Below are 15237 nucleotides of genomic sequence, written 5' to 3'. Positions count from 1 at the left end.
ATCTTCAGTCATTTGAATGTATTCTGTCTTTACAATGTCTCAGTAGTACCTTTACTGCAAAACTAACCTGAAAACTGCACAAATAATCGTGAACTATTAGAAAATTTATTATCTTGTCTGTTTTGTTTTTTTAAAGCTACGGAAATTGCCCATGGCTGTTTTAGAATGTAAGATCTGCAAAATGCAAATGCTAATGTTGCTTAGAAGTAACAACTCTTTAAAAAGCTCCACTTAACCCTAAAGCAGATATTCTTCCTTTGCATTGTGCTGGGCAGAAGTTTGTCATCTTACTCCAGAAGGAAGGTAGCATGACCTAGAATTTGTAGCTTTCTTTGCAGTTAAGCGTAACACTTTCAAACCTTTATTTCCTCTTGACCTGTCATTAAACTGGAAGTCTTGCTTATCTCTCTCTCCATCTGCAATTCCCTGTTATGCTTAGTTTGGTGTAGATTGTTTCCACTGGACTTTGTTCTGGCATGAGACAGGTATTTCTAGAGACAGTAATTCTTTAACTTTTTCCTGTTTGCCAGTAAATGCCACAGAACTAGTATTCTTGAGGCCTTTCAGTAACTAGACTCAACAGCCTCTTAAAGGTTTTTCCCAGTTTCTCAACTCTTCTTCAGTAGTGTTGCGAATGATCCTTTTTGAGTAACCACCATAGTTGTATGTTTCTTTAGAGAGAGTATCTTCACTGGTATGGAAATAGACTTAAACCCAAAGACTGAGAGCTGTAACCAACACTTATTTGGAGACTGAAATTGCGTGGTATTATCAAGTTTTCTGCCTCCCCCCTGTGCTACATTGCTGCCCTCAAAGTAGGATCAGCTGCCAAATGCCGGTACAGAGTCCTGAAACTCTTTATTAGTTTCTTTAAAACATTTTGCTGGTTTTGGCTAGTCATGTTTCTTGATGTTGAGGAAAGTTATTCTGTGTTGCCTACTGTCTGTTGGGTAGGTATTTGTCTATTTACTTACATTTAGCAAGCTGCTGTTCAGTTACCATGCATGCATGAATGAAAAGTTTGGTGTAGTTGTGTCATCCCAGTGCTGCTGATACCTCGCTTCACTTGTTGCACAAATGTTTGCTATAAAAGTTCTGTGTGGTTAAATAATGGGTAGCCAGCTCCATATGAAGTGCTGCTTTTCCTGAAACTTCCTCAGGTGATACATTTCCCATTATATCTCTTGTTGTGGTTTGGTTTGTTGGTGGTTTTGGTTTTGTGGTTTGGTTTTTTTTAAGTAAAATCATAAAATAATTTCAGATAGACGGTACCTCAAGAGGTCACTTAATCCAGGTGTCTGCTCAAAGCAGGATCCACATTGAATTCAGACCAGGCTGTTGAGGGCTTTGTGCAGTCATGTCTTGAAAACATCCAATGACAGATTCCAGTTTTGAACAACATATTGCAATGCTCCGTTATTGTAACAATGATTTTTAAATTCTTTTCCCCTTATATACGGTTAGAACCTCCCCAGTTCAGTTCGTGCCTGTTGTCAGTCTTCGCTGTGTGCCTGTGTGAAGTCTGGCTCTGCCTCAGTGGCCTCTTGGGTAATGGAAAGCTGCTATTGGGGTCTCCCAATGCTGCTTTTTCTCCAGGATGATCAAGCCCTCTTCCCTCAGCTTCTTCTTACAGGGCTAGTGCTCCACTCTTCTGACAGTTGTGATGGCCCTCTGCAGTAGGCCATCTGCTGAACCTGCTCAAGTTTACCAATGTATTTTTTTGTACCGGGGGTCCAAAACTGGTCATAGTACTCAGTGTCATAAATGGTAACCTTGATAAGGAGTGTGTAAGACATTGCTGTAGTTAAGTGTACGTGAAAAGCCATTTTTACTGTAGTCACTAAGGTGTTAGTTTGATTTGAGTCTGGCTTTAAACACCCTGAGTGTAGAGAATAATTTTGAAAGAATGTATTGGTTTGTGTAGCCTGAAGGTAGCAGTCGGAGGAAACACCATGAAAATTCATGTAGATTAAACTTATGCTGACCTTTGTATTTTGTTACCATAGATAGTCACGTGAAACAGATAAAAGTTGGGGGGGGGGGGAGGGGCTGTAATTATTATTTTAATAGGACTGAGTCTTTATAGAAGCTCCTTCTCTCCCCACCCATAGTATAGACAAAGATATTTTAGAATTACTTAGTCTAGGTATTCTGGATGTTTATTCCATGGATGGATCATCTGAATCAGAAGTACTTTGTATCTCATTCTGTGTGATTTGTTCTCAGCTTTGTGATCTGCATTGCTGCAGAGGGGTTGCTGCATCAAGCAGGATGATCTACAGATGAAGTTCTACCTTCGCTCAGTCAAACTGAGTAGAGATTGATTCATTGATTACTTGAAAACTTAAGCCTGAGACGGTGGAAGTTTGGGGGAAGACTTGATTAGTGTAGCAGAAGTACCTGCTGAATACAGGCAGAGAGAGATGTATATGATTAAGATTTTTTTAATGCTTCCGGAGAAAATAGTGAAGAAACACTTCCTAGGTGTGGTTTTATGTTGGAATATTCTGTGTTCCTATCCTTATCCAAAGCTATGCAAATAAATAGATTTGGCTCAGTCTTAGAAATATTTTAGTACCATCATTTTTCTTACATTCTTTTTTCCCTGTATGTTGTCTGGGTAACCCTTCTCAAAAACTTCACCATCGCTACCCCTTCTTGTCTGTAAGGGCATGAAGGAAGCTCAAAAGTCAGTCTTCCCATTATCTACTTGTTACTTAATGAAATCTGTTATTTCATTACTGTATTGGCAGGTCTTTTTTCATAACTCCCTGGCAGTAAACTTAGTTTCAGTCAAGTGTTTTATGAGTAGAAAAACTGAAAAGCAAGCAGACACTGGAGATGGGTTATAGTAAAGTTAAGTAATTCTGCTACACAACTCTCTATTGTATTGGTACAATAAGAGCTTGGAGGAAAGCTAGCTTTTGTATTTCTACAAGGTTTATTATTTCAGAGAAATAAATTGGAGCAGTTCAATATAAAAGCTTTCATGTAGTTTTGAGTAAATGTTACTGTATTTGTGCTTGACTTAGGCTTGCAAAGTGTTCTCTGCATACGTAAACTTTAATGCTTCAGTTTAAAATCACATTATTATTTTTAACCTGCATTTGGGCATTCATAAGTTCAAAAATGTTATAATTCAGTTTCCTGGATGAGATTGTGAATGCCATACTTTGGGTGTTTTTTTTTGCCATAAAGTCACCTTTGAACATTTGTTCTTGTAGTCTTGCATTGTCACCATACCTTTCTTTTGGTCACCTAAAGCAAAGTCCTGTATTTTTTTAGTATCTGTAATGTAACAATTGAATCCTTTCTGATAAAGTCTTAAGTGTCAGGGGAACTGATGGCTGGAAGTAAAAAGGCAGTCCAAAGCCAGGGCAAGGCAGGAGAAAAATCTCAGGACTTTCTGATATAGAAGGAAACGGGGAGAAACAAGTGGTGAAAGGTCACTGCACAGTTCTGACTTCAAGGTAGAGAGGAACAGAATTATGTTCCCTAGGGGACACATTTCACATCAGTGGTGAATTCAGTGCTACTGTCATTCAGACTGTTTGGAAGTTTTTTATACTTCAGGATCTTTCATTGTCCCAGCCAGGTCAGATTCAGTGCCAATACATATACTCAGGGAAGGGTTTCATTGTAACTACACTAAAGATCAAAAGTAGAGCTCTTCTGCAATTTTATGGTAGCTGTCTGAATTGTAGTAATATTGATTGAATAAGCATGTAATTAATTGTACTAACCTGAGCTGTATCATAGCCGTTACCCTACCACATCGCCAAGTCAAGCATCAGTAGAACGAGCTTCAAGGCACTCCTACGAGAACAAAACGCGCAGTTTAACTCAAACCAGAGCGTGCTATGTGTGGATAGGGTAGTCGCTGAAGTTAACACTGCAGCAGGAGGCAGCCTTATGTTTCTGTTCCAGGCAGTCCTTACGCTGTGCTGCTCAACACCGGCCTCTACACCAGAGGAGTTACTTGAAATCGAGAATTTGGACAGCGTCCACTTACCGCCCTTCACCAATAAGGCTTGTGATGCGCAGCATTAAGTAAATGAGAGGTCTGGAATAACAGTGAGCTTGAATCTATTCCAAATGTTAGAGCTCTCTGCTGTAACCAGATAGTCTTGTTGTATTCCTGCTGACTAATTGAGGGTGTTACTTAGTCTTTAAATTCAATGAGATTGCAACCACAATCTCACAGAATAGTTTAATGGAGTCTGGAGTAGTGCCAGTATGTATTGGACTGAAAAAATGAGACTCTTGAGAAGGAAAAGTCCTGCAGTAATCAGCCTGTGGAAGTTTTATGCCAGACAGAATTGTGGCACAGTCTTTTGTTGCAAGTAAAATGGTTTACTTGTTAAAACAACAATGGATTATATTTTTTTTTAATAGCAAGAGCAATGTTTTAGGAGCTATGTGCCCACATTTATTTTTCTGCTTCTAGATAGTCCATGCTTCATATATATGATTGTTTCCTTTCTTACTGAAGTATTAATCTTGTTTTGAGCTTGCATGAATTTTTTTAGAACAAGTGAAGAAAATGCTGTTAAAGCTCTTTTTTCATTAGGTTTTGATTTTACAAATACTTAATTTTTATCTTAAACTTTTGAAGTACAAATTCTGATTAAAAGTGAGTTCACAGTTAAATATAAGATCACTATTTCTAAACAATCCATTCTCCGTAATGGATAATCAGTTTCGACTCAGTTCAGTAGTTTCAACTGCTGAATTTCTCTCAACTGTTCCGTAGGAAAAAATGTATCAATAAATACATCAGAGGTGTTCAACTGCCAGAATAATTCTAGGTCTCATCATTTTAATATATTACAATTTTAATGCATTCACTTCTGATCCTTTTAAAGCTGAAATAGTTGTGCATTATGAGTGTTGTGACTGCAAACATTGGCAGGCCTTGAAGCAGCAACGCTGGGAACTATTAGAACATATCTGGAAGAGCAGCATGCTTTCATTTTGCACTACAGCAAGTCATGAATCATCTAGGGAGATACCCACTTAGTTTGATAATTTATTCACATTTAGGAATACTACTTTCTCCTAGTCCCAAACCAGATGGGACTGATCCATACTCAAGGACACTTTAAAAAAAAATAGATCAGACTTGCTCCTACATCACCAGGATGTAGTCTCTAACTGGATTTTTTTCTTGGACTTTGCACACTGTTGCTGTTTCCACAGACATACTTCCATCATGGCCTAATCAAGTGTTGTACCTCTTCTGAACTTTTATTGAGATATTTCTCCCCTAATCTGCCCTCTGCTGCCCTTCGTGTTCTTTGTTCTGTCTTTTGCACAAGTAGTTTACAAGATTTTTATCTTGTCCTCTCAGGCTTCCGTCTCACCATTACCTTTAATTAAGATCTTGTTAAACTGGCATCTCTCCCTTCTCACTTTCACGGTCTTTCCTTCCCTCCTTTTCTCATATTCTTCTGCTACTCTGCCTCTTCCTTCCATAGTAAAGTTATTTCTCTTCATTGGTCAGTGACATTCATAGGTCTTTCTAATAATCAGCAATTAAAATAGACATGGTTTCATCCTAGATATTGTGCTTTAAAGCTCTGCAAAGAGAAGTGCGAAATGATACTGTTGATAAAGTTGCAGGATAACTGGTTGCATGGCAGTCTGCAGTTGTTTTGATGTAGGCAGAAGGAGCAGTTTCTGTTTCCCTGTAACTTCGTAGGCGCTGTCTTGAAAGTATATGAATATATTAGTTTTAAGGCAGTCTGTTCTCAGTGGTTTAGTGTGATGGCTGAGAAGTGGTAGGTTCCAATTTCATGTGATTAGCTGTCACTTTTAAATGACATAAATGCATAAGCTCTTCCAATAGCTTCATGTGCTTATTTATTTGATGCTTGAATGGTCAGAAAATCAGACAGACTGTAACTGTCTTACATCAGCTTGCCTTTCTTAAAAGGAGAGGAAAAAGAATAACATTGTATTTCTGAATGTTTATTTAGCACTAGTTGATAAATACTTTTCCTCTAGCTGATCAGTAAAATGTAGAAGGAAAATGAACAGGATAAAAACTAGCTCCACTTGCAATACATACTTTTGCAGGAACTTGGTTTCACAAGATCTGATTTTTTATTTCTGCCCTGCAGTGCATGTTTATGAACAAATCATCTTGATCTGTAGTAAAATGTGTTATTTGGAAGTCAAATACAATGCAAAACAAATCTGTTTGGCTTATGTAGATAGTGCAGAACGTGAAAGTTGGGTTGCTTGGATTGCTGAATCTACATTCATGTAGTTTTCATTTATGGTCTGTGGAACCATGTAGCCATGCTTGCAAAGTGTATGTGAGAAACACAGAAACACCTGGAGTTCATGATGAGAAAGCCAAGGTAAAGTAAAACTCGGAAGTGCAATGAGGAGACTTAGTTTCCCTGCATGAAACTGGATCTGGAAGGAGTAAGGTTTCACTGAAATTGTATAAAAACAGGACGTAAGTTTGACATAAAAGGTAGCCCTGCTGTGGAGACACTGTGTTGCTTTGAAAGAAATAGATAATCCTAAGCTTTCCATTTTGTCTCTTCTGTGTAGAGATGAACACAAAGAAAAGTGTGTTAATAACAAGCAAAATACTTTTTTTCCTCTACAGTAAAAGAAGTGGAAAACAAGCACTGCAGAACAATGAGGTAATTATTTCTTAATGTAATGTGTTTTATATAATTTTAAAGTTTTAAAAAAAGTATTATTCAAGTCCCATAATTGTAGTTTTATTTTGGGCAGGATGATGGCTATGGTGCAAATGTGGTTTGACACATACTTTCAGACTTGCATTGGTGAAACAAATGAAAGTGTTTAATCACATGTGGCTGAAGTTTGACTACATAATGATATGTACTTGATGTGTACCATGTGCTTCTGCATCTGTGCCTTATGAATGTGTAAGGACTAGTGTTGTATGTTTGCCTCTATGCTTAGCAACAAACAGCTGCCTGTAGATTTGGTATAACTTGTATTTGCTTTTTATTTAAAAGAAAAAAGTATGGAACAAGATGCAGAGTCTGACAATTTCTGAAAAGTACTTTAAACTTCTGGTAGAAGGTTTGGTCTTTTCTGTCAATTCATTTGTTTGAAAATGAGATATTATATCCCTTTAAATAAAGCGGTTTTTGTTTCATGTTCAAATAAAATATGATAGTTAGCCCAAAGGGCAGAGCTCATTATTAGAAATATCAGGTAATATGATTATATGAATAGGTAACTACTCCATGTACTTCCATCTTTACTGAAAACTTAAGAAAAGGCTTGTGCTAGGTAAATACAAAGGTGTATGCAAGCATTGTGTTAGCACAGTCAAGGTCTGGCTAGAAGCTATCTGCCATAACCACTTGTATTTTGCATAGCTATACCTATTTGTAAAAATTGTAACTAGCTTTCTCTTATCCGATCCCTCTTGGATTTAGTTATACTGAATGAGGAATTAAGTCTAAGGGAAAAAACTTCTGGTAAAGAAGATACTGGAATTAATGCGAGTGCAACACAGAAGTAGAAGTGAGGAAGAGATGTAAAGAGAGGAAGAATAGGTTCAGCTTGAGACACCAAATATGTTTAATCGTATACTTCTAGAAACTTCACACGTCAGACATGATGTTTGTCATTTCTATTGCTGAAAATAGAGTCATGCTGCTTTAGGCCTGGACAGTAGACTTTAATTGTTGGAATTACTTGGATTTTTGTGTAAATGATTTTAAATATTTTTATGATTTACCGTACAGCATCCTGTCTGGCTAGAATTTTTATCCGTGATTTGCATCTACGTATTTTTTTGAAAAGGCCAGGACTACAGTTGACTTCATCCCGTGAAAAACAGGAGTATGCTGATTCAGAGTATTCAGAGTAAATTTTGTGTTTGCTGGGGCTCAGAGCTTGCACTTGGTGCCCATCACGTTGCATATGTAAATTGTAAGTGAAGAGACCAAGTTGGGCTCTTTGTGCAAGTTTCAGTGGTTTAATCATCTGTGGAAATAAAGAGTGCTTGATAGGGTTGTCTGACTTGGTTAATGGTGAATCTTGTCTCCCTAGGGTTTTTTCCAGGTTTCCTGTCTTGAGTATGTTGTAGTATTGCCATAGGCATTGGTAACACGGGCTTCACATGAGTCTTGGCTAGCAGGGATAGCAGGATTAGGTTGATTAGACAGGACTTGTGGACTTTTTTGTATGCACTTTCAGTCTTTTTTTTAGGACTGAATCCTTGTGTCACAACTGTGAAGGGAAAGAAAGAAAACAAAGAAAAGAAAGAAAAGATACTGGTCTTTTAGCTTGTTAAAAAGTGTTCAGGTTAGGGAAGAAGATAGGGTTGTACAGAGTAAAATGCAACTGACTCAAAAGGTGTTTGGGTATAGGAGGGGTTTTAAGTCTCGTAGATTTAGCTCATTAGTGTGTTGTGCTGACTTTTTATAAGTAAAGAAATAACAAATTCTGGTTTCACTTGAAGTAAGTTTGGTGCTTTACAGTCAAGGAGTTAAAACCATTGGTGGTCTAGACAAATGATGGAAGGCATTTCAAAAAATACAGGCTGATGGTGTCTCTTGGAGACAAGCAATGTTAAGAGGTGGGATTGCATTATAATTTGTAATTGGATGTTTTATTGCAGTGGTCTGCATGGTTTACATATTGCTTTTAACATGGATTTGAAATAAATGCTATTTTGTACCATGGCTATTTCCTGTTTCGGTTTGCTTTGATAGCTTAATTTGTTTGCTTAGGATTTCTGTTAGCTGTGAAGGCATATGCTCTGGATTCTTAACACTTCATTTAACTTGTGTGTGCAAGTCTTAAACTGGGGGAAGATTGCAAATGCTGCAGAAGGAAGGTAGCTGTAAATAACTCGGATAGGGAAAATACCACGTCAACATTTAAACAATACGTTACCAAAAAAATCTCACTTTCCTTGTTTTGCTTGTCCTCCATGCAGCAGAAAGAGGGAAAGAAGGAGCGAGCAATGGTGGACAGAGTGTTTATTGCAAGAATATGTCGAATCCTGAAAATAATGGTCCCTAGAACGCTTTGTAAAGAGGTAAGCATTGCCTGCAGCAACAAATGAGCATTTTTTTGAGTCAAGTTTTCTTTTGTAATTGTATTAGAATTTAAACAAAAGCATATACTTTACTTGAATAGGACTAAAAATCTACATGTATGTTCAGCTGTTAGATAACTAACAAGTTGTGTTCTGGTTTCAGTTACAAGATAAGCCATTTACTGTCAGCTAATAACTATTGTCTGTAGCATATCTTTTAAAAGGGCATCTGGGTTTTGCATGATTCTATGCAAGATAGTATACTTCTCTGTGCAAATATTTCTCATCTTTAAATAGCATGCTGTTCATCCATATTTTTGCTTTTTTAACTTATATCTAGGCCAACCGTTACTGGAAAGTGAATTTGTCAAAAAGTCTGTTAACATCATTTCAGGAGAGCTATGCAGACTAGAATTTAGCAAGATAAAATTGTTTGTCTCAGAAACTTTCTCATACTTTCCAGGACATTTAAGTTTTTTTGAAAGAGCATTAGTTGAGCTCAGAACTTAAGTGATGAACTGTAATACAAGAGCAATGAATACCAATGTACAGAATGTAGAGCAAGCATGGCAGCCAGCTAATCTGGGTGAACAGGGACATTTGATGGCTTATTCACAAAAAGGAAGTACACAGAATGTGGAAGGATGGATGGGAATGCCTCCGAGAGTGCTGACAGAGCTGCCCTCCAACTTCAAAAGGTTGTGGCCATCAGAAGAGATTACTGATAATCCCCCCAAAACCCAAACATCACTCCCATGTTCAAAAACAAGTATACTGGAAGCTACAGGCTGGTCAGCCTCACCATGTTTTTAGTAAGGCTGTGAGCAAATCCTTCTGGAAGCTAACTGGCCACACAAAGGACAAAAAGGTGATTGCAAGCAGCCAGCCTGGATTTACAAGTGGCCGATCATGCTTTATGAACTTGATTGCTTTCAGGGATGAGATGACTGGCTGTGTGAATAAGAGAAATGAGGGTGTTGAATACTTACATTTTTAGTGAGGCTTTGAGTGTTAAGGTCTCCCCTAGTACACAGATAGCCACACTGAATGGGCTGGATGAGTGGACATTGAGGTGGATGGAAAACTGGCTGGATTATTGGTCTAAAAGGTTTTTGATCAATGGTACAAGGTCTAACTAGTTACTAGTGGCCCTTTTTTCATTGGAAATTGGAGTAGACGGCCTTCAGAGGTCCCTTGCAATCTATATGACTCTATGCTTATGCCAGAAAGGTGTCTCAGAATAGCAGTAACTTCTTTATCCCTGTAATCCTCCATCTTATAGGATGTGTGCAGTATATGTATCAACCAAATACAGCTTTTTAAAAGACAAAACTTTCTCCATAAAAATGTAATCTATATTTAAAATACTGTATGCTGTGTGCTTCCTGCAATACGTTAGCTGGGGGCAGCAGGGTAATGCTGTTCTGCTAGATATGGTTGGACCACTTACAAGAAAAAAGTGGTAAATTTTATCCGTTGTTTAACTGTTATATTTCTATTTTTGTACTAGACAGGTTATTTGCTGCTTATTGCTGTGATGCTGGTAGTCCGCACGTATTGTGATATTTGGATGATTCAAAATGGAACAGTCATTGAAAGGTATCTATAAACTTGTTATTTTAAAGCATTCTTTCAGTGTATAAGAGGGAAAATACATGTATTCAGACATTTTGTAGCTAGCTTATTTATGTAGAACAGTTGGAAAACTGGTATAGTTGAAATTGGGGGGGTCCTTATATTTTTTAAAGAAAAAAATAATCTCTAATCAACTGCTTTTCTGCTGTTGTACACATTTGTATGTGTTAAATTATTTTCAATTCTTTTGGTCACATTTTGTACACTGAAGACTCTAAATCTTATGTTGATTTGAACATCCAAGATAGCACTTCAGAATAGCAGCATAGTGGTTCTGTGTCATAGACCCAGACATATTGCTTGGATAGTGTTACTTCTTCCTACTGAACTGTTCGGTCTTTTGATTGATAAACACAGTGTGTTCAGCCTTGCTGTTTTATAAAGTGTTTTCTGGACCTCTCATTATTCTTGTTGCTGTCCTTGCTAATTGAAGCAAGTCAGAATTTGTCTTGTCAGAATTCAAAATGTTACTGTGTTTCAGGAGAGCCTTTCAGTGCTTTGTAGAATGGAAGGACTGCTTTGTTTCTCTCATGTCAGAATCTATGAAAGCAAAGAAGGAAAAGAACTGGTAGTCTGTGACCATGAATTTCTGAGCCTTATATGCAGACAGTTACTGCAGGAGCAGAAGGGAGATAATTGCTTGGTCTGTCACTTACCACTTAACTTACAGAAGTCTGTCATACTTGATCCCACAGCTGATACTGCAGACTGCCACGATGACTTTTTTTTCTTTTTTTCTGTGGTCCGCTGAGAATGTAGCCACCGAAGAACACTGGTTTATGCTTGCTTATTTCTCTCGTAACTAACTCTTAGCTGATGGTCATTTACAGTGCTATCATCGGCCGCAGCAGAAAAGATTTCAAGAAATACTTGTTCAACTTCATTGCCGCAATGCCTGCTGTAAGTGCTTCTCTTGTGCTGGCTTTCAGTAGAATGTACTTTAAGTGTAAATCAAGAATTTGGGGAAAAGATCTCAAATGAGTGTCTTAAAACCCATGGAAATTAGTTGTTTTACATGCAGGTCTGTATTAAGATGCATTTAATTCTTTGGCTCCAGTGTGTGGGAGACGTATCAGCATGTTTCCTTATTGATTGCAACCGTTTTTCTGATGGATATATTTAGGTTTTCAGGTTGGTTTTCTTGATGGCAATTTTGTCTGATAGCTTAATGTGCCATCTGTAGTACTGCGTAGTAACATCTTATGGATTGGGTGATGTTTCAACATTGTAGGTTTGGGATTCTTCTGACAGCATTGAAGGTGAAGATATCTTTTTAGTCTTTAACTTTTATGTTTATTACAGCTGCTTCCGAGACTTGTTACATTGGGGTATTTTTTTTACCCTTTAACTTTTCTTCAGCTTGTCAATCTCTCTGACCTGCACCAAACAGAAATAATTGTTACTACTGATAGATAATGTAATTGTTTTACAATAGATTTAAAAGTGCATTGATAAATTTAAGGTAGTTGTTGTCAAATGCTGGTTCTTTTCTAGAGCTTATCAGAAGAGCTACAGATACACTATATGAACATAGTTTTATATTAAATCTTTTGATGTGGTGAGATCCACTGGGAACAGGAGTTTTAAAAAACACAGACAGAAACCTAATCAGTGGCCCTGTAGATGCTGTATGGTTGGTCTTAGGTGTGGTAATAGTATTACTGACTTCAAGGGGAGAATTCACCTGTTCTGAAGTGTTTGCACAATTTATGCTGCAAACTGATCTAAGTATATTAAGTACATCTTGTTAGCAGAGTATTGAAATACTGTCTCTTATTTTAGATCTCTTTAGTGAATAACTTCCTGAAGTATGGTCTAAATGAATTGAAACTTTGCTTCCGAGTAAGACTTACCAGATACCTCTATGAGGAATATCTTAAGTAAGTAACGCCTTGTTAATGTCTAAAGTTTTAAAAACTAAATTAATTAAAGTAAAACCAAATCATTATAAGTACATAGTAAGAAAGTAGCAAGGTGCTTAACGGGTTAGGTGTACTGTTAGAAAAGGTTGCAGTTAACTTGCAGTTAAGGATGGGTGGCCTATCCAGGCTGTATGTGGCACAGATACAAAGGCTCCAAAGTTGTCTCAATTGGGGGAAAAAAAGGTTAATGCACTGTAGTGCTTCCATTACTGGGTCAGCTTCCAAAGTACTTCAGTTGCTTTATGTAGTGCTAATAATCCTACAGACTGAATTGGATGCATGAACTTTCAGTACTGCTTAGGTCTATCTGCACTGCATTTTGGTTGTCACATGTGCTGTTACAGAATTTATGAGGGTTTTTTAACTCTGAAGTGCAGCAGCAGTGCATAGAGCAGCATGGGCCTGAGCTTCAGCTAAGGCATCCTGGAGCCTACGCAGCTCTGCAGGATTTAATGTGGACCTAGTCGTGCAGAAGCACAAGCTGTGTTGACTCCATACAGTCATTTAATGTTTGCACTATGTTCCATCGCAGATGTATGAAGCAGTGGGTTACAATTATTTGAGATTCCAGGAATGAATTTTTTGCTGCCACTTAGCTATTGTTTTGTTTCAGAGCTTTTACGTACTACAAAATGGGAAATCTGGACAACAGAATAGCTAATCCAGATCAACTCCTTACCCAGGATGTGGAAAAATTCTGTAATAGTGTAGTAGACCTGTACTCAAACCTTAGCAAGGTAAGGCTTTTCAGAGAGAACTCTGAGTAATAGCTGTGGATGTTTAGGATGTGATGTCAGAGCTCAAAACAATTTCTTGCATTTATGTGTATTGCTTGGAGTACATGGTTTAAAAATACTGTTTATGATACTATATTGTTTCACATGCTCTGGTTTTCATGACTCCTGCTAAAGCACTGTTGTGCATTGCTATAATTTGTATTAAATTTTCTTTGAAAGAACTGATTGCATTCTTTTGCAGTTGAACAGTGAGTATGCTTTCTCAGCTAGTGAGGTTTCAGAAGAACAATGTCTAGCTTTTAGTTACATACAACTATTATTTTGGGTCGGGAGGTGTGGTTGAGTAAGCATTCCCCTCTTCCTGGTCTAAATTTTAGAGGTTTTAGGTGATGAAGTAAATACTATTGAAATTTTTAGAACATATTTTCTTTGACGCTATGTTTTTCATACAAGAAGTATAAAGCAAAATACAAGTTGTGTTCAAAATTTTCTGACTACAAAACCTGTAGTTCAGCCGCTCTAGCTTTGAGCGAGAGAGTGGGTGGAACAGGATGCTTGCAAATTGGAGTACTGCTTCTGCCAGGTACGTAGCCATATATGTGGCACTGTCCTTCTGCTCAGTATTTCTCAAAATTACTTCAGTTAAGTGGGGTCTAGTCCAGCTTTGCTTCATGAGCAGAGAGTTATTACAGACCTAATATAGTGAAGTAGGTTTTTTATACAGCATGTGCTTTGTTTGAAGATCATTATGCTTTTCATGATCAATTCTGGAGTGAATGTTTTGAGGAAAATGTCATGTGGCTGAGATTCCTTTTGGTTTAGCATTTAGTTTGTATAATAGGTTAACGAGTATCATTACTGCAGAGCTATAACTGTTATTGGGATGTTTGGTGGTTTCTGAACCATTTTGTATTTGTTTTATGTTTGTGTTCTAACACTTTTTTTCTTTTTTTTTTTTTCTTCTCTTCCAGCCCTTCTTGGATATAGTCTTGTATATCTTCAAGCTAACAAGTGCAATAGGAGCTCAGGTAAATTGAGTAGGGTTTTTTAGCATTATAAGCAAATCTTCCTTTCTTCAGTTACAGCCTTGTACCTCTTTGGATTCTGAGGAGAATTCTAGGTGTTAATTATAGATTCAGTCATTATTTGAAATTATATTTTACCTTTAATGTTTTGTATGCTTTAGTGCTCTTTATCTTGAGGCAAGCAAAATAAAACCCAGAATCTGCAGGCATTTGATCAATGATTGGGAGTTCTTTTGTTTCTTCCAGCAGTTACTGGGGAATCCCATTTAGTACAGTACCCTTGTATCTTGTGTGACTTCCATTTAAGGGAGAAAATTAAGTTTTCTGTTCCTTTGCAGCCTCTGTAAAGGGGAGCCATTCCTTGCATTGAGCTGTAATTACCCCAGTAAGCTGAATTATTTCAGAAATATTTTTTCAGTGTAGTAAAATGATGCATTATCAAAAATATTCAGGGTTTGACAGGAAGTAGCTCTGGGATTTTGTCAAAACAGACTGCAGTAATGCTTAGCTGGAACTAGGTAACTTTTCCAGTCTCAGATGTCTTTGCATTGCTGTCTGTAATACTTAGCTATTACAGGCAGTTTATGCCACATTCACTTTATGCCTATGGTTTTATACCATGCCAAACTTCAGTAATATTTAAGCATGCTGTTTGGGAACCCTGGTCTGTTGAAGCTTAGGATCTAGAAGAATAAGAGATTCCTACCAGGACTGCTTGAGAGAAGCAGGAAATGTGTTAGAGATGTATGGATCAAAGAAGAGAACAGGATTGAAATACTGACTGCTATGGCAATGTAGCAAATAGAGAGACAAAAAAGTAGGCAGAAATGAAGGAGAGTAAATGAGAAGGACTTACTAATGAAATACGCAAG

At 37.4% G+C, this 15237-nt stretch overlaps 1 protein-coding gene across 4 annotated transcripts in view; it reads left to right on the top strand.

The window, feature by feature from the left end:
* Window positions 1–15237, top strand: part of ABCD3 (ATP binding cassette subfamily D member 3) — a 32812-nt gene that overhangs the window by 6971 nt on the left and 10604 nt on the right. For all 4 annotated transcript variants that reach the window (XM_040610001.1, XM_040610004.1, XM_040610002.1 and 1 more), the window contains exons 2-8: window positions 6623–6659; window positions 8945–9046; window positions 10557–10645; window positions 11512–11581; window positions 12464–12561; window positions 13217–13340; window positions 14312–14368. In XM_040610001.1, the coding sequence (XP_040465935.1) occupies window positions 6623–6659; window positions 8945–9046; window positions 10557–10645; window positions 11512–11581; window positions 12464–12561; window positions 13217–13340; window positions 14312–14368 (577 nt within the window). The remainder of the gene's footprint in view (window positions 1–6622; window positions 6660–8944; window positions 9047–10556; window positions 10646–11511; window positions 11582–12463; window positions 12562–13216; window positions 13341–14311; window positions 14369–15237) is intronic.

Source organism: Falco naumanni, chromosome 11, assembly GCF_017639655.2.
Source record: "Falco naumanni isolate bFalNau1 chromosome 11, bFalNau1.pat, whole genome shotgun sequence".
NCBI classification, from domain to species: domain Eukaryota; kingdom Metazoa; phylum Chordata; class Aves; order Falconiformes; family Falconidae; genus Falco; species Falco naumanni.
Note: the sequence above shows the minus strand (reverse complement) of the source record. Positions and strands in the feature narration are given on the sequence as shown.